The sequence below is a fragment of the Balearica regulorum genome, chromosome 21 (genome assembly GCF_011004875.1).
Source record: "Balearica regulorum gibbericeps isolate bBalReg1 chromosome 21, bBalReg1.pri, whole genome shotgun sequence".
Taxonomy (NCBI): domain Eukaryota; kingdom Metazoa; phylum Chordata; class Aves; order Gruiformes; family Gruidae; genus Balearica; species Balearica regulorum.
The window spans coordinates 7,918,871-7,935,636 of NC_046204.1; the positions used below are offsets into that span (position 1 = coordinate 7,918,871).

The following is a 16,766-nucleotide window of genomic DNA, read 5'->3' on the forward strand; positions in this document are numbered from 1 at the left end:
CTTAACTCCAAGCATGTGCATAAACCTCTAGCACTGACCCACAGCGGAGCAGGTAACGCACTCCCACCGTGTGATATGGGTATGTTGCACCGTCGTTGACTTTCTCTCCTCTTTTGCATACTTTTGCCAGTGTGACAATCCTAACTGCTTTTAAAAAGTCATTTTTTGGTCTGGTAAAAAAAAGTTATGTCTAATTATGTAATTAGCATGCATGAGAGTAACTACGTAATTAGACTGTTGTTCCTCCAATGTTAGCCTTCTAAAAAAATTTTGTTGGGGAGAGACTGTACTGCACAAGAGCAACAAATGGTTTCCAATACTCATTATCTCGGCTCATTCAAAATAGTTATTTTTTTGTTTATTTTGCCCAAAACACCAGAAGCGACTGCTCTACGTATCAGATCAACAGGATGCAAAGATATAGAGCCCTGTCGGCCAGATTACACCCCAGAGAGAATTTCTCTACCTGAGCTATAAAGCCCTGGACAGTGGGGGTTGAAAGGACAGGATGGGAAGAAAGGAAGACAGTAACAACTTCAAACCACACGCCAAAGCCTCCCACCTACCTTTACCACAGGCCCGTATCGGCAGAAATGTCGAGTTAAATACTGATCCGTAACGTTTGTAGAAAGACCATCTAACCACACGCAGTTTGTAGGCATGCTCTTTCCAAAACCCAGCTGAACACAAAAGGGCAAAACTTCCATCAGTACAATTCACAAGCGTTAAACTAACTGAACAGAGCACGCCTAATTAAAGAGTTATTTGAAGAAAGCTAGTTGTTTGTACGGATTTTCTAAAATTAGCATCTCACGCAGGTGCAAGACAAAAATCAAATAGCAATTAATGAAAATAATTCTGCATGCTTAAACAAATAGAATGTTTGACAACATTTGTTTCTTCTACAATTTGAATGCTTCTGAAAAGTGACAGGTTGACAGCTCTGGGGACTGACAGCAGTACCGGCACAGCTTCCCAGCATGGCCTCGCCAGACGCGGACCTTCAAGGCCAGGGAACGTCAGTCTCCAAGTCTACTCAATCCTGGTGTTCCTTGCTGAGACAGCCAACAAAAATGCTGATTAATCCCAATTATGGCGGCAGTTGAAAGCACTGCGCTCTAATCTGATCTACGTGCTAAAAACCGTCTTACTTCCACAAACTACGCTGCTGCAAAATATCCTATGATGCTGTAAATGAAGGTAACAAGGAGAAGGATACAGTCCACGGGAGGATTTCTTTACCTTGAGCCGGTTATTTCCAAGATATTCCCCATCCATCTTCTTAATTGCTTTACACACACTTGCAATATCACAGTACTGCAGGAATGCATACTGAGGAACACCGTTCACTTTCTTAATGTCGATATCCTGGGGGAAAAAAACCAAAATAAAACAATCAACAGTCAGCAACAGGCCAAAAAATACATGCAACAGTGTCGATTAGAGCTAAATGGACTTTTTTTTTTTTTTTGAGAGAGACACATGGCACAGCAAGCACTCTTTAATTAATATTTTCTTCAGAGAGAGGATTTAAACAATAGCAGACAGTTAAAAACTTCCTGTTCTGCTGTATCTCATTCAATAGCCAAACCAAATCCTTACTGATGCAGGGAAAGCTCTTCGTAATGCAGATTTAAAATTCAGCCCCGCAGAAGTAAGCCTGACCTGACCAACAAACAGTAGCTTTAGTTTGTTAATATTAAGTTACGAAGAGACAACTCAGAATCAAAGAAATAAAGATTAATTTTTGCTCGCAAAGGCTCAAGAGAAAACAACCTGCTCCAATCCTCATTTCTGAGCCAAGAGGCAAGCAGGGTTTCTTTTCCAAATAAACATGATCCGTCCTGTTCCTAGAAATGGAAAGTGATGCTGGACTCGTCTCTTGAACCATCTTGGCACTGATATGGCAAAGGCAAAAAAGATCCTCAACTTCTATTGCTGCTGGTATTTGATCCCAAGCCACCACAGGCCCATCCAAAAGTAAGCACAGTCACACGGAAGCTACAAAAGCCTAATAAACGCTGACTTTAATCGATTTAAAAACCCCAGCAAGCTTGGAGTTGACATTTGGTTAACATTCAGGCTCAGCACTAGTACTGGCAAATGTACTGAAAACCTCTGAACAAACTCATGATATTATGATTCATTCCGAGCTGAAAATAGAAGGTCGAGTGTTTAGTTTTATTTGTTTGAATAGCACAATTTTCCTCTGTGAGCTACGTGCCAACGCCAGTGCACGAATTTAAGCACAAACGTTCCAACATCCAGGACAGACTAATTTCATGGTTAATAAATTTAGGGATGAGGCAGTAGTTTGATACGGTCTCACCCAGGAGCTCTTTATCTGGGAAAACAGAAGTAAACAGGGAAATTTACACAACTGCCCTGGCCTGATGATTTAAGTGGAATACTAATAGAGGACTACATTTCCAAGTGTCTGAAGTAGCACGATTGCGACCATGGCAAATTACACTTGACCACTCACCCTGGGCAAGCAATTCCTTCTGACAGGCAAATAAAAAATCATTACTTTGCTCATTATCCATTGGAAAGGTTATAAAGCTGCTCCCTTTTGCACCTGAGCTTGTAAGTTTTCAGGGAAACTGTGCAAGGCAGCACTGCTGCCTAATTCTGACCAATTAATAACGTTGACAGGACAGCACTATTTCACAGAAAAGCCGATTTACAAGACAGTGCACTACTACTGATAAGCATCTTTATCAGGACAGCTCTGCTGCTATAACATTAGAAAAGGGTTTAAGCCGCAGACACTGCGTGAATTCACAAATCAGTGCTTGATGTCAAGGATACAGCGGAGGCTGGATGCACAAGAGCTGCCAGACATCACAAAATGTAAATTTTATATTTGTCCACATCATATATGGCAGCACGCCTCCCCTTCTTCTTAGGGGGAAGCATATACAGGGTTCTTGGTAGGTGTGACTGAGACCTCAACGGTTACAAAGTGTTTCAGAGCAGAACGAATAAGGCACAGCATGTTCACAAGCACCACAGCTGCCAGTGAGTACATAAGCTATCAGTGCTGAAGCCCAGATTCAATGAATTAAACTGTGGATAGTTCTAACTTTTCTGAGAAATTTCTCTTAAATGCAATATTGATATGACTTGATAGACAGTGGCATGAGGAGAGGAGGGGGACGACTGCTGCTCTGTCTTGTTCAGATACGCCTATTCAGCGGAAACCCCAAATCCCACGTGTGTCATCACTAATCCATCTGCTCTGCGCCTCTTCTGCCCCATTGTCAGGGCGCAGACTGTGACAGCCGATGGCTACTTCCACATGCAGCAACCAAACCCTTTGTTTCAGGAATCAACGGGGAACTGAGACTTCATAGACCTGTACTGATTCAACCTGAAAATAACACCAGGCATATTTACATCCCAACCACCCAGTGAGGCTTTTCTGCAAACGCTCTGAGCTAGCAGAAGACACATTTCTCATAAATGCTCCTAGGGTTGTTTCTACTGCTAAGTTATCCCCTCAATACACATGTGCTAAGATTTCACTCTAAACGCAAATAAAAGCTTTCAGGTATATTCCAGCAAGATGAATGACTCAGATTATTATATAAAGACTGTATTATCTGTCATCGACACCATGAATTACCACTGCTTGTAGCGTTTTACGGGTCTGTACGCAAAGAACGAGAATTACACCTTATACAGTACAGAGAATTCACATACCACTATTCCACCGAAGCGCTGAAAGATGTTGCGAAGGTCATGGTAGGTGGTTGTTTTCTCCAGGTTGCCAATGAAGAGAGTTCTCGTTGCTTTCGGGTGAAACTCATCTATCCTTTCATCCAAAGGACGAAATTCATTCTCGCTTTCTGTTTCTAGAAGCAAAAGAGAGCAAGAAATTTGTAACGCAGTGGTGTTTTTCATGTGGGTTCGGTTCACGTTGATTTGTTTGTTCAAGTCTTACTTCCTGATAAGCAGATACGATCTGAACGAGAGTAACCAATGTCTCTGACAAAAATACTCAGTATTACACTTGTGAATTGTTATTTATGTGCAATTTGAAATCCCTGCATCACAGCATGGGGTGAGTACTGAGGAACTGGAGCATCCTCAGGTGAAAGGTAGCTGCAATTCTCTAACTGCTGCTCTAGAAATTTACTCTTTCAACAAGTATTACTGCTTGAACGCGTGAATTTAAATAAGGCTTCACTGTGCTTGGGGAACAGCACACCGAAGAAGTATATTTTCACAACTCAATTTTTAAACAAGCAATTGAAGTACAGACTGAAAACTTAACCACGTGCTCAATACTGTAGTTTTCACTGGTTGGTCATTTGGGCTATGCTGCTTTAGCTTCAAAAATGCAGCTGTTTTAATTAAAGGCAGAAAAAACAAGCCTGTGAGGACTCAGCGCTACGCTTACACCACCCACTGGCTTCTGCTCCACTGAGACATGGAAGATGAGATCGTTTCTTCCAGCAGCCAGCAGATCCCACTGTCTGAGAGGATGACAGGGCTCCTTCTCTGAGGTTTCAGACTGGAACTCTCTCCCTGACCTAAGAGCATCCACTCTTCTTGCTCTGGAATTTATCCCTGTGTATCTTCTTTAAAATCTATTTCTGCAGAAAGGCAGTTTTAGCATCTCCTACTCCTACGCTGCCTCTTCACAACAGCCCATGAATATGCCCAGACCAGACACACGTTCAGTGCAAGAAGGGGATGGACCTTACCTGGTCCTATCCAGGCTGTGACTTCAATCTGCATGCCGAAGAAAAGTTTTCCTTTTGAGGCATTTAGTGCTTTTTCCTGGTCCTCCTGCTGTCGGAAGAACACCAGTCCATACCGTTCCTCAGAAGCCCCGTGAATCTGCACTGATGTCACCTTTCCGTACTTCTTGAATTCATGGAAAAGTCCATCTTTAAGGCTTGTATCTAAAGCGTCAAATAAAAAAACCACAAATAAGTATTTTTTAACAATTTAATAGCACCCTAAAAGACATGAAAAAATCTGATCTTCCTCCTGAAATGTGACCTCGCCCAATTTAACCCAAATCTCAGCATTCACAGAAGTGCCTTTTTAATTTTGGGTGTTAATGTTGCCAATGTCAAAAGCTTCTGGCTGATCTTTCCCTTTCCCTTGATTTTTAAACCCAAGAAACTACAGACACAAGGTTTTACATTGCTAAAGCTAGCAGTGCATGGTTATTACTTCTCAGAGACATCCAATTCAAGATGAAGAAGAAATAAACAGTGCTACTTCATTAATAATCTCACACGGATACTGCATAGAGCAGTATTCTGAAGCTGGGATGGAGCTCAAAGTTATACAGCATTCAGTTCAGTCAATTCAGAAAGATAACTAGGCAGATTCATCAGATTTTGCGAAATCTGACTCAAGACCACATAATCTGCCTGGGATCTGAGAGGCATTTACCTCGGCATCACGTCACTTCAAGGAATATTACAGAAATAAAATCTATAGAAAGAATATCAACATTGTGAGGTATGCTGCTCACAAAGTCAACACATATTATTTTAATTCAGCCAGTGCCTTTGTAGCCATTAATTATGTTACAATCGTTTTACAAATGATCCCATGTTGGTTTTTTTTTCTGTGGGATCTCTCCTGCATTCAGCACAGGGAAAAAAGAGTGATCATGCGCACTCCTCAGTGAGTGCTTTCTTGCATTATGTACCAGGCAATATTCAATGCCATTACAAATATGCTCATGAGTGTTTTACAGCACTCAACACTGCAACAGAAAACCCTGAAGTTTTTGCCCTAAAAATGAAACTGAAGTAGGGCGAGAATAAATGGTCCAAGTTTTAAGTGAAAAATTTGAGATGCTTCAGGTTTTTCCCCGGGGAAATCCGCATTACTGTTTCAAAGCACCAGCTCCAGTAGCTGTAAGTGCTCAAGCCCAGGGACTCAAGCTGGGGACCTGCAGGATTTCTCACAGATGGTCACTAATGAAGCAATTTTCCCACCGTCACACAAGAACTCAGGCAGAAGCAGGGAGAGAATCCCGTCCTTGGAGGCAGCACGTGGCTGCAGTGCCAAAGACACGATAAAGATTATTTAACCAGTCCCTAACGTGCTTCCTATTCCTTTTTTTTTCCTATTTCACTTTCCCAAGTGAATTTACCTGTTGAGCGCACTGGAAGATTTTGAACCTTGATCCCAAAACTTTTCCGGGGTTCATCTTTCTCCAGAGATGGAAGCAGCTGGGACGCGGGCGCTGGGACGGCTGTCGATTGAACTGACCGTGCTGGGGACTCGTCGCTCGAGCTGCTGCTGGAGTCACTGCTATAAACAGCATGAAGGAAACGACAGATGAGTATATGGAGATGCAAAGCTACCCGAGGACATGGGTATTTTAATTAAAAAGCAAAATGTCAGAGTTTTTGCTTGTCTACAGGCCTTCCTCTCTCCTTTGCCTGATGTAGAAAATCCTGTTTCCGTAACACAGCCCAGTTATACAGAGGCATTTAGAGTCATTCTACAAATATTCTCCTACAAAGCCCTCAGAGGAGACAGTCAGGGAAACGGAATATGGGTAAAATGTCAGATAGATCCTGTTACACGCAGTGACAATGGCGGAGATTTAATTAAGTGTAATACAATGTTGTATCAGCTTAGGAGCTGTGTGGGAAGACTGGAGAAATACAGAGAGGGTACACAGGTCTGCCCAAGCCTAAAAATCCCTCCCAGAGCTCTCACGTACAAAAAAAGAAATATTATTGTGCTCTCAGGTGCCACTGTCAATCCGAGAGTTGACCCTAGAGTTCTCCTTACTGCCTCTTGCACATCTTTAAAAAAAAAGAGCTGCACCTCTGATGATACAAAAATCTCGTGCAAGAAAATCATGGCAAGTTTTTTTTTGTCAACTGCTCAAGAATAACCTGGGCAGATGTGTATGAACCAGTAAATGCTATTTGCAGGCTCAGCCTCAACAGCCAACTTCAGAGTATAAAGAATTCAGACCCAAGAACATCTTTTATAAACAATAATTACAGCAGAACAGGATTTGCATATTAGATCATACAGGGAGTCAATCTAGTCCACTGATTCTTGACGGCACAGATCGTTAGATGCTTCGCAGGAGAGTAAGAAATACAGAGAATAATGTTATTAAAGCTTGCCCAGTGGGGACACGTCATCTTCTTCAGTGGCTGATTTCTTCCCCGAGGCATGAGGGCTTATAACATCGCTAAAAATAATTTTGTCTGACATAACCCTGGAGACTCTCATTCTCCATTACATGAGCAGCCTTCTAAAAAATTCTGCTGGAATTTTAACTCGGAGGCTGGAGGGGGGAGATCTGCCACGTACAAAAATAACCCCGTCGGTTTTAAATTTGCTGCTTTCGATTTAATTTTTATGTTCCTCTCCATATCTGAAAAATGATAAGCAACTTTATGTTTTTCTTATCTAAAAAGATTTCATAGGCTTCTTATATTCCCTCTTTACATTAAACCATTTAACTTTTTCTAGTCTTTTCTCAGGGAAACCATTTCGGGCTTCTAATCATTTTCATGATTTGATTTTGTGACCTCATCTACTACACTCTTTTTTTGTGGGTGTACAGTTTATGTAACGCCAGGGTAACAGCGACAGAGTCATTTTTCTTAAAACGTTTCAGAAAACTGTTATTTTTTTTCTGAACATCTTGGTGTAATAAGAGCTGTGGCACAGTACTAAAAGCCCCTGGGCTCTGTCCACATTATATTTGGAGGTGCGGAAGAGAGGGCAATCTCTGTCCTGGCAATCTCTGTCCCAAAATGCTTACAAACAATTGAAGGAGGATACAAAAACACGCCAGACCAAAACAAAACCAAACCAAAAGGTCAAAAATGCAGAAGTAATAATAAACATGAGAAACTCTCCTCCCAGTCTCACCCTCTCATTACAACCCTCCCGTCCAGTTGATATCGAGCCGCTTCACACGTTGGTGCCTTTCCCACACACTCTCCTCCTACTCCTCCGTCCCCAGAGGAGGAAGTTCAGCGTCGCCTTGGGAAAGGAGAGAAAATAAAACCATGCCAGAAAAGGAGTGAAAACCCGAGCCCTTCCTCCTGCCCTCCTCTTCCGAGGCAGGCTCTGCTAGACGCTCGCCACGGGGCAGCCGCGGGCCACCACCCAGCCTGTTATTTCATACATAATAACATTTCCCCTACCAATCTACAGTCCCTTGTGTTTCTCAGCTCTGAATTTCCTACCACCAAGATATCTGTTCACAGCCTCATTTTTTCTTCCAAATTTGTAAACTGCCTTTATTTTTGCCTCATCTGCATTTGCGCAACCTTTCAGGCCCTCCTCATTAATAAACTAATTGCTAAAAGTGAAGCATGCTGCAATCCACTCTTCATCTTTTGCCCATTTATCCCATTCCCTCTGCCTCCTACCTTCCTGCTAATTCTGGCGATGCTGGATCACCTCAAGTCCTCATTAAATGAAGTTCTCTACAGCATTTTGGGAAAAGGAGGACAAACCCGGCCTCACGTGAACAGGCCTTCAGTAGTCTCAAGGGGTAACATCGGTAATCGCCTACTACTAGGAAATAAATTGGCAAAGAATAGAGAAACTTAGTTTAATACACAAATAAAGTCAGAGAACGTGTGGGGAGAAACTGAAAATAATTCCCAAGCTGAACGGAGTACTGCGTGGTTTAGCATTCCCCTGGGGAAGGCTAAAATAAGATTTTAGGGCTGCAGCATATCTCTGCCCCTGTAATGCATTTTTACTTTCCCTTCTCATGTCTTGATGCTCGGTATTATGATCAACTACATACTTCCTAAAGCATTTTAAATATTCTACTTTGCTAAGATTGTATCTTTTAAGTAAGAGGCAGCATTGAATTTCTGTTTAAGCAGTGCTTTAAAATGAGAACAGGTTATTTTTAGCTTTTTTTTTTTTAATGAAGATGTTTAAAATATGGAACATACTGTTAGAATTACAGCATTCCACTGGGAAAAAAAAGATAATCCCCGGGTAACACCGTAAGACGTCCAAGCGATGAAACAGCAGTCTAACAGGGTGATGAATTCTACACCAAGAGTTTGAATTCCACACAACTTTGGGAAATGGGGAACAAGCCGGTAATTTCCACTTACCCCAGGGAGTTTCTGGAATACGTGTCCCTAAGGAAATCAAGACATTCTGAGACATTCCAGGAAAAAAAATTCATTATTTCCTGACTCTGTTTTTAGAAAGGAAAAAAAAAAATGGTAGCAAGAACAATTCCCCTTTCTTTAGGAAAAGCCTCATCGCTTTTCCAGTTGAAGAAATGTGGATATAATAATTCAAAAGTAAGTCAAAGGTTTTATGTTCTGTGAATAGGAGAATGATGGAAGAGTTAATTATAGCTGCTGTGTCATCCAGTTATAGCACACAGCAGAATCAAAATAAAGCATCTGACAGTGAATTATGTGTAGTCTCAAGCAGAAAAACAGAACTCCTTTTCAACTACCCCAGCTTTAAAAATACACAAAACTGAAGCATGTAAGCTGCACAAGGACTGTTCCCAGAATATTAAAATGAGAATATGGCTTTTCTTTTCCCTGTGAGTAATTTTGAAAACCGCCCTTTGCCAACTTGCAGAAAATAAGTTATTAAAAATTCTTCTAGCAAAAATTACTTCATAATAACTTTCAGAAAAACAAGCTAGGGGAATTTTAACATGGGAATATAAGAGATAGGTTAAAATAACAGCTCTTGATAACCTCCTCCTTGAAAGTATTTCAAGTAATCAATAGGTCTTGAGGCAGGCCAAAAATGGCGTAAAGAAAATGGCTTTGTAACTTCATTTTGCACTTCCGCTAACAGTATTAAACCCACGATGATTTCTTCCAGAAGCAGAGCGTGCTCTGGCACACAGCCTTTTCCCAACACGGGAAAACCTGCCCTTCAACATCCATGTAAACTCAGCGGAGCAGAATGCCAGCACGCAGAAAAACTAATCTCCTGAGCTGTCACAACACACGCGTTGCACAGAGAGGGAGCCTGTGCTGGGAATTTGCTTTTTTAAACATGTTGGGCTTGCAGCTTCAGTTGCCTCTTCAGTGGTTTGCAGACTTTTTGTGGCAATGTGTGCTCATTTATGAAGAACTTGAAGTTTTACCCAGGAAGGGTTTCAGATGCTCTTTCGTCCAGCCTGGTTTCACTCCAGCTTTTATCGTGGCATCATAGCAATGTGGAACAGAGATTTTTGATTTTACTGTCAGCAAAATCAGATGGAAAACCGAAGCTATAAAGGAGACTGTTCTTACTTTAATAAGGAGGTGGACATGAAATCCTTCTCTTACACGTGCACTTTACTACAAGTCGAGTTTACAAGCCCTTTTAAAATATTAATCTGCCTTCCATAATTGCCTACAAGTATTTAAGGATGTATGTGTTCTTACTCACAGTATTTATCTATGTATCTATTTTCTATTAATCAAGATAAAATCTATTCGTAATCCAGTCCTTAAGTTCTATCCATATGGGCAGAGTCCCAAAGACTCAACGGGTGAGACTCTAGCAATGGGGTTCAGATCACAAAAATGAGCCCCAAATATTCCTGGTTTCAGTATGCTGCAGCTAATGTAGCACATGGAATTTTCCTTTTCTCCCTTGTAATTGCAAAGATGACATTTCAAATCCTGGTGCACGCACCCTATATAACCAGTCCTCATTTCCAAAGAAGCATCTCCTTTCCAAGCAATCGCATTTTGCAGCTGTAGTAACTAACTATGAAGTTACGCTCCATCTATGTATGAAAAAATGAAAGCACTCAAGTGAAGAATACAAAGTGAGTCGTTCTCTTTGTTCCCCAGCAAAAAAGGAGATAAAAGAGAGACTCCAAACCAGTCGATGTAACAGGATACCTGCTGCTTTTCGTCAATGGCTGCTGCGCTGAATCAAGGGATCTCACAACCTGCCCTACCCTTTTGCAATTTTAAAATGTGGGACAATCGTCATTTCTGCAAATTGATTTGAGAACGGTGAGTCAGCTGTAAGGCTGGTGGCTCCCCTCCTTACAGCATGCAGGAAACACCGCAGCCTTCGTGGAAAATAAAGCAGAAAGCAGCATTAACATGCACTGCGGGCAACGCACTGCCAAACTTCAGGTTTAAAAAACACCCCAAAATAAAACAACAAAACCAAACCAAGCTCCAATTGTCAGAGCAAGTTAAGAAACAAGCCACCTAAAATCGTTTGGAACCCTTTTGATTTTTCAAGGGAACGCATGCCAAATTTCAGTAGGAAAAAAAAGTAAAAATGAAATGTGGTGGGGTTTAATAGTTGCCTTTAAAAAATGTTTAACCAGAACTGGTAAATGATCCAGGATTCCTTTTACAGAAATATGCAGAGCAATTACCTTTTTTCCTGCCAAAATTAACTGAAATCAGGAACTCTGCCTAGATCAGCTATGATCCAATACCCTGTCAAAATAATCTCTAAGTAAAGATTATCTCCTAGAAAGATCTATTCAGGACAATAACTCAGGACAACCTCCCTCAGCACGAGTCCCAGCTGACGGCAGGTTATTCTCACGGCTGATGTCAGCAGCAGATTCCCAAGTCGGGTCAGGAAATCCAAAGTTAATGTACAGTCGGAAGCAACAGGAACCCTTTTTTCTCATCCCTCCCTTTTCAGATCTGAGTTAAGTCACCGTAGATGATCCCTATGCAAAAAAACACCAGCTGCAAAAGTCGGTTAGTGACAGTGCTGTGTGCTGATCAGCTCTACCCAGAAGACGCAAATCCTTGTGATACTTTATCAATAGGCTTTGGAAAGAAACTGCTGGTTAGATTTCTTGGATCTGGGAAAACAGCATCAGAAAATTGGTCAAAGTATCCTGAATGCACCAATGTGTTTTCTTGGAAAAAAGAATTAAAAAAACCTGATTACTGCCAGCCAACATCCAGCAAAAAATATGAGGCTAACTGCTTAAAAAAGAAAAACCTTAAAAAAATGAATCATATTCCATTCTAGCTATAGATTAAAGGATCTTTGCCCGTGAAACACTTTGACTTCTCTTCTGGATGAAAAATGATATATCGAAATAGTATATGCACAGGTCCATTACAGGCTGCTATTTCTGTCCTACTACTAAATACTACATGAACCTAAGAAGGTATTTAACCAGAATTCCCCCCATTCTCTACACATGCACAAGTCAAAAAACGCACATCAAATTACAGGTACCATAATAAGAACAGCAAGTAACCCATTCCCACAGACCTCAGACAACACAGGGTTACTGCAACAACCCAGATGGATGTTCTGCCACACTGCAGGAGGAATACCACGATGAAAATTCATAGAGTCATAGAATGGTTTGGGTTGGAAGGGACCTCAAAGATCATCTAGTTCTAACCCCCCTGCTGCGGGCAGGGACACCCTCCACTAGCCCAGGTTGCCCAAAGCCTCATCTAACCTGGCCTTAAACACTTCTAGGGACGGGGCATCTACAACCTCTCTGGGCAACCTCTGCCAGTGCCTCACCACTCTAACAGTAAAGAATTTCTTTCTGATGTCCAATCTAAATCAACCCTCCTTCAGCTTAAACCCATTACCCCTTGTCCTATCACTACACTCCCTGATAAACAAATATCTGGGCAGAGGGATAGCATCGCTTCGTCAGAGCCGATTCCAATGCTGACCTAAATATGCAAGTGAGCAGCACCTAGTTGTTGTTTTGTACACATGATGCGTCCTGCATAATACCAGTGCACATGCGCATATTTGTAAGGAAAAAAAACATTTGTCAGATCTGCGGGAATAAATGTAGGGTTTTTCCCCTAGCTAAAAGAAGTTGTTGAACTTGAAGTGAAAGGCATCAGAGAATCCAAAGATTTAAAGTTTGTTTGTATGAAGAGATCAAGAGGTAACAAGTCGTTACTGTATTTGCAGACTGCAGGCAAGCAGCTGAAGGGGCTCAGCCCACACGCACATACCACAAAGAGCTTGAACCCTGCTCTTCCATTTCATAACAAAGCTTTACATTTTAAATAAGTATATAAGCAGACTCTGCCTGCTCAGGGTGGAGAAAGCGAGCCGGGGAGCAGAGCGCTACACCTAACACTCTCTTGGTGTAATTATCCTGTGCCCATCACCCCAGCCTCCGGCACCTTCAGAGCTCGTGGTGCAAAGCACGCCGGGATGCAACTGCATGACATTCTTGGCACCCTTTCAAGCCGCTGCGAACTTGCCACCCAAGGAACTTTGGTTTGTACATGTCACACACGCAGCCTCAGAAGTATTTAACAACACACAGCTACGATAAAACAATCTACTGAGGGGAAGAAAAAAAAAAAAAGACCTACTGTACGTAAGCAGAAAACAGTCACAAAAGGCACACAACAAATAAAAGAAGTATTTACTGCTCTGAAGATAGATCATTAAATATTGCAGACAAGTGGAATTAGGACATCCTCTTTCCTTTTTCTGTCTTACCACGCCCAGAAAGGAGACTTAGAAATCTCCTGCTGGTCTGGAATCCTAAATCGAAAGAAATGATATTAAATGATGTTTAAAGGCCATGGGAAAGCAACGCAACCATGACAATTCACTCTTTCTGCTGGCCAAATAACACAGGCTGTTTGCAGTATTTTTTTCTGTCTTTGACCAGTAAGTTTCTTAAGATACAGTCTCCAGATAATATTTACTATAGATTTAACCCATGTCACGTGACTATCTTATTAACATCACATTTTAATTTCTGTCACAGGCCATATTAATATATTCACTTTAGTCATTTTATCATGACGCCTGACACCTGCGCTTCAGTGAGAAACAGCAGGCTGAAATGAATCATGGAGAAGATGAAGATGTTGCTCAGAAGGACAGAGGACTACTCCCACGCCCAGAACCACCCTTCCCTTGGAGCCGTACGCTCTGAGAGTTTCAAGACAGCCATGGGCTCCTTTTAATTCTTCCCTGCAACTAAATAATCCAGCACGATCACTAAAAATATGTAGGTTTATATTAATCCTTGTCTGGCTGATGGAGACTGCACCCAACCCACAGTCGGTGTTACCACCTTGCTCCTTGACCTACGTCCCTCTGTCCTCAGACTTGAACTTCGTACAGCCAAGAATAAAAAACACTAACCTGGAAGAAAAAAAAACAAGTCTTGGTTACAAACATATCAGCCTATCTACATAGCAAACAGCCAGCTCAGCAACCAACAGCTTACTACTGCTGGAAAGATGCTACTCAAGCCCTCTGCTCCCTGTGCTGGCTGTTAAGTTGGCCGTGGATGGGTTTGGTGTAGAACTTGGGAGCAGCTGGAGCTGTCTGCCTCCCCAACCACGGCCTTTTTGAAACACGGATGCTCCCTGGGAATGGTGGGACCGCTCACGCTCAAAATGAAACTCCAGGAAGCCGGAGGAAATGCTTTCTCAGCAAATGGCCACAGTGACGGAGCTCAATGCTGGGAAAGATTAAAGTCATCGAGGCCTTGAGGGTGAAGTACAAAGCCAGCTCTCTGGCATAGCTTTCCCACAATTAAACTTCCACTGATGCAAAGAGGGAAGAAAGAGGGTGGGTGTGAGAATGTGCGAGCCCAAAGAGCCTCTGTTTTTTAACATTACCTTCATCGAGGGAAGCCTTGGGTCGAGAACCAGCCTCTGGGAGAAGTCCCACTGCAGCCACCCCAAACTCCCACCTCCTCCGACCACACCGGGCTTCAGCCAAATTATTTCAAGCGCCGCCGGGACTTGCCTGCAGAAGAGCTGCCGGTCAAGGCTGCCAGCACCGATAAGCGTGCAGTCGCAGCGACTTTTAAAAGAAAACAGTGGGGCAGAGTTCACAGCTACGGCAGAGGAACGGCTTGTTCAGTTTAGAAGAAAAATTGCTTTCAACCCTTTGGCCAAAATTAGCTTAATACCATTAAAGTAAACAGCTTTTGCCAGCTATCAGCAGGCAATCTGAATTAATATTGTGCAACTGTCACCTTAGAGTATATGAAATCTTTTTTAAAAAAACCAAAACATTTTAGTTCAAGACTGATGGAAGGTTGGGATGTCTTAACATCCCTGCATTGCAGATGGGAAAAGAAGGTAAGAAGAGGCCAGTGGCTTTGCCCAAGGTCATTCAATGAATCACGGAGGAAGCAGGCTGAGGAACTTGATCTCCTGGCTTGCAGGAGGCCAAATCTTTTCAAAATACCGAGAAAGCAACATTTAAAGGCAGTTTCCTAAACAATGACTGCACTGCTTTCATGAAGGGATCGACTATGCATCTTATAAAAACACACCAACCCTACTCCAAAGTACCATCTATAAGCCAGGTGAGTGAAATGTCATTTAAAATGCAACCACTACTGTGTCCAAACATGTTGCTACACATTTACTTGAGGAGTAAAAAGCAACTTCTTTTGCCTTAAAAGCACTGTCAAATGATTTCCTGGGAATAAACACTTCTTAAGACAATTTTAAAAGCATTCGGCCTTAACTATACTGACATTGTGTTGAGCACTGGACATTTTTCAGAAGAAAAGTCTTTTTCATACATATGCTAAAACCACCCCCAGGTTATATCAGTCTTGCAGAGCTGTAAATGGTTTTTTTTTAAACATAAAGCTGCTGGTAGATGCAGAATTAATTCCGTCTTTGTCTTTAGAAAAGCATCACACCTTGCCTTAAGAAAAAAAAACCAAACCAAACAACAAAACCCCAAACAACCCTGGCACTATTTTAATGCCGTACATCCCTGAGAGCTCTCATTTGCCATCTGGCCCCACATGTGCCCCATCGACTCCATCCTCGGCCGCTCCTTACCTTCTGCTTCCCGGGGCAGCTCTCCCTGCCTGCGCAGGCAGCAAGCCCCTAACCTTGTGTTCTGCCCTGCCAAAAGGCGGGTGAGATCATCGCCTCCCTCTTCAAGGCAGTTTTTTAGCGTTACACAAAATGCCATTTGTTGAAATTCCTGATTCGGAGCGGTTTTGAAATGGTGCATCCTCTCTTATAAACAAATAGAATTGTTCTTCAGATCGGAGTTGCAATGAAACGCATGCCAAGATACACAGCTGATAAACAATGCCTCTTAAGTAAAATTGGGAACATGTGAAGCTTAATATAGAAATTCCATTTACGGCAGATAATGCTGGGGAAGTTTAGTACTTCTAAAAATGGTCACCATTGTCCAAAGAGTGAAATCTAAAAGAAAACGGACAAAGCGACCCTAGTTCTCCATCAGAAATAAGTACATTTATTCAGGGTGTTTTTCAAACAGAATTCTGTCTCCTACAGCCTTTTAAAGAAACACCAAAGAGCTGAAGGGACAAATAATTTTGGAGGCTTTTTTTTTAATACCCTTTTTAGACCATAGACCAACTACAGCAAACTGGAAGATGCACATGAGCACTTTGTCAAACCAGAACGGTAGCTGTTATTCTCACGTAAAGAACTACTTAAAATGGAAGGCCTGGGAAAAAAAATGTCATTTCTGTGATCTCAGGCAGCATACATTATAAAAGAGAAGACGTTTGATGAGTTGTATGTTAAGGATTAATTTGCCATTTAAAAATGCAGAGAACAGATGGATCTCTTGGCTAGGACTATATTTGGGAATTACTTCATTTTCTGCCCACATGCAAATAAAAATACAACTAAAAGTAGAACTTTCTGTGCAATTTCACATGGGTAGAAAACACCGAAGTCACAAAAAATAAAATAAAAAAGACAATCTTTTGTACGAAATAGGTAAAGCACCACAGCCTAGTGAATGTATAACATGTTGGTGGGGAAAACGTGTCTTTACATTTGTTAAGCAACTATGTAGAGTAACACCAG

The 16,766-nt window shown here is 41.8% G+C and overlaps 1 protein-coding gene and 1 long non-coding RNA gene across 11 annotated transcripts in view; both read right to left on the minus strand.

Moving 5' to 3' along the window:
- SPEN (spen family transcriptional repressor) overlaps window positions 1-16,766 on the minus strand; it is a 77,425-nt gene that overhangs the window by 16,938 nt on the left and 43,721 nt on the right. For all 10 annotated transcript variants that reach the window (XM_075773358.1, XM_075773350.1, XM_075773355.1 and 7 more), the window contains 5 exons: window positions 6,128-6,288; window positions 4,713-4,913; window positions 3,706-3,857; window positions 1,243-1,368; window positions 567-680 (listed from right to left, as the gene is read on the minus strand). In XM_075773358.1, the coding sequence (XP_075629473.1) occupies window positions 567-680; window positions 1,243-1,368; window positions 3,706-3,857; window positions 4,713-4,913; window positions 6,128-6,288 (754 nt within the window). The remainder of the gene's footprint in view (window positions 1-566; window positions 681-1,242; window positions 1,369-3,705; window positions 3,858-4,712; window positions 4,914-6,127; window positions 6,289-16,766) is intronic.
- Window positions 13,412-15,949, minus strand: LOC142604760 (uncharacterized). Its single transcript, XR_012838597.1, has 2 exons — window positions 15,753-15,949; window positions 13,412-14,751 (listed from the first exon to the last, which is right to left on the minus strand). It is a non-coding gene; the product is annotated as an uncharacterized LOC142604760 (long non-coding RNA).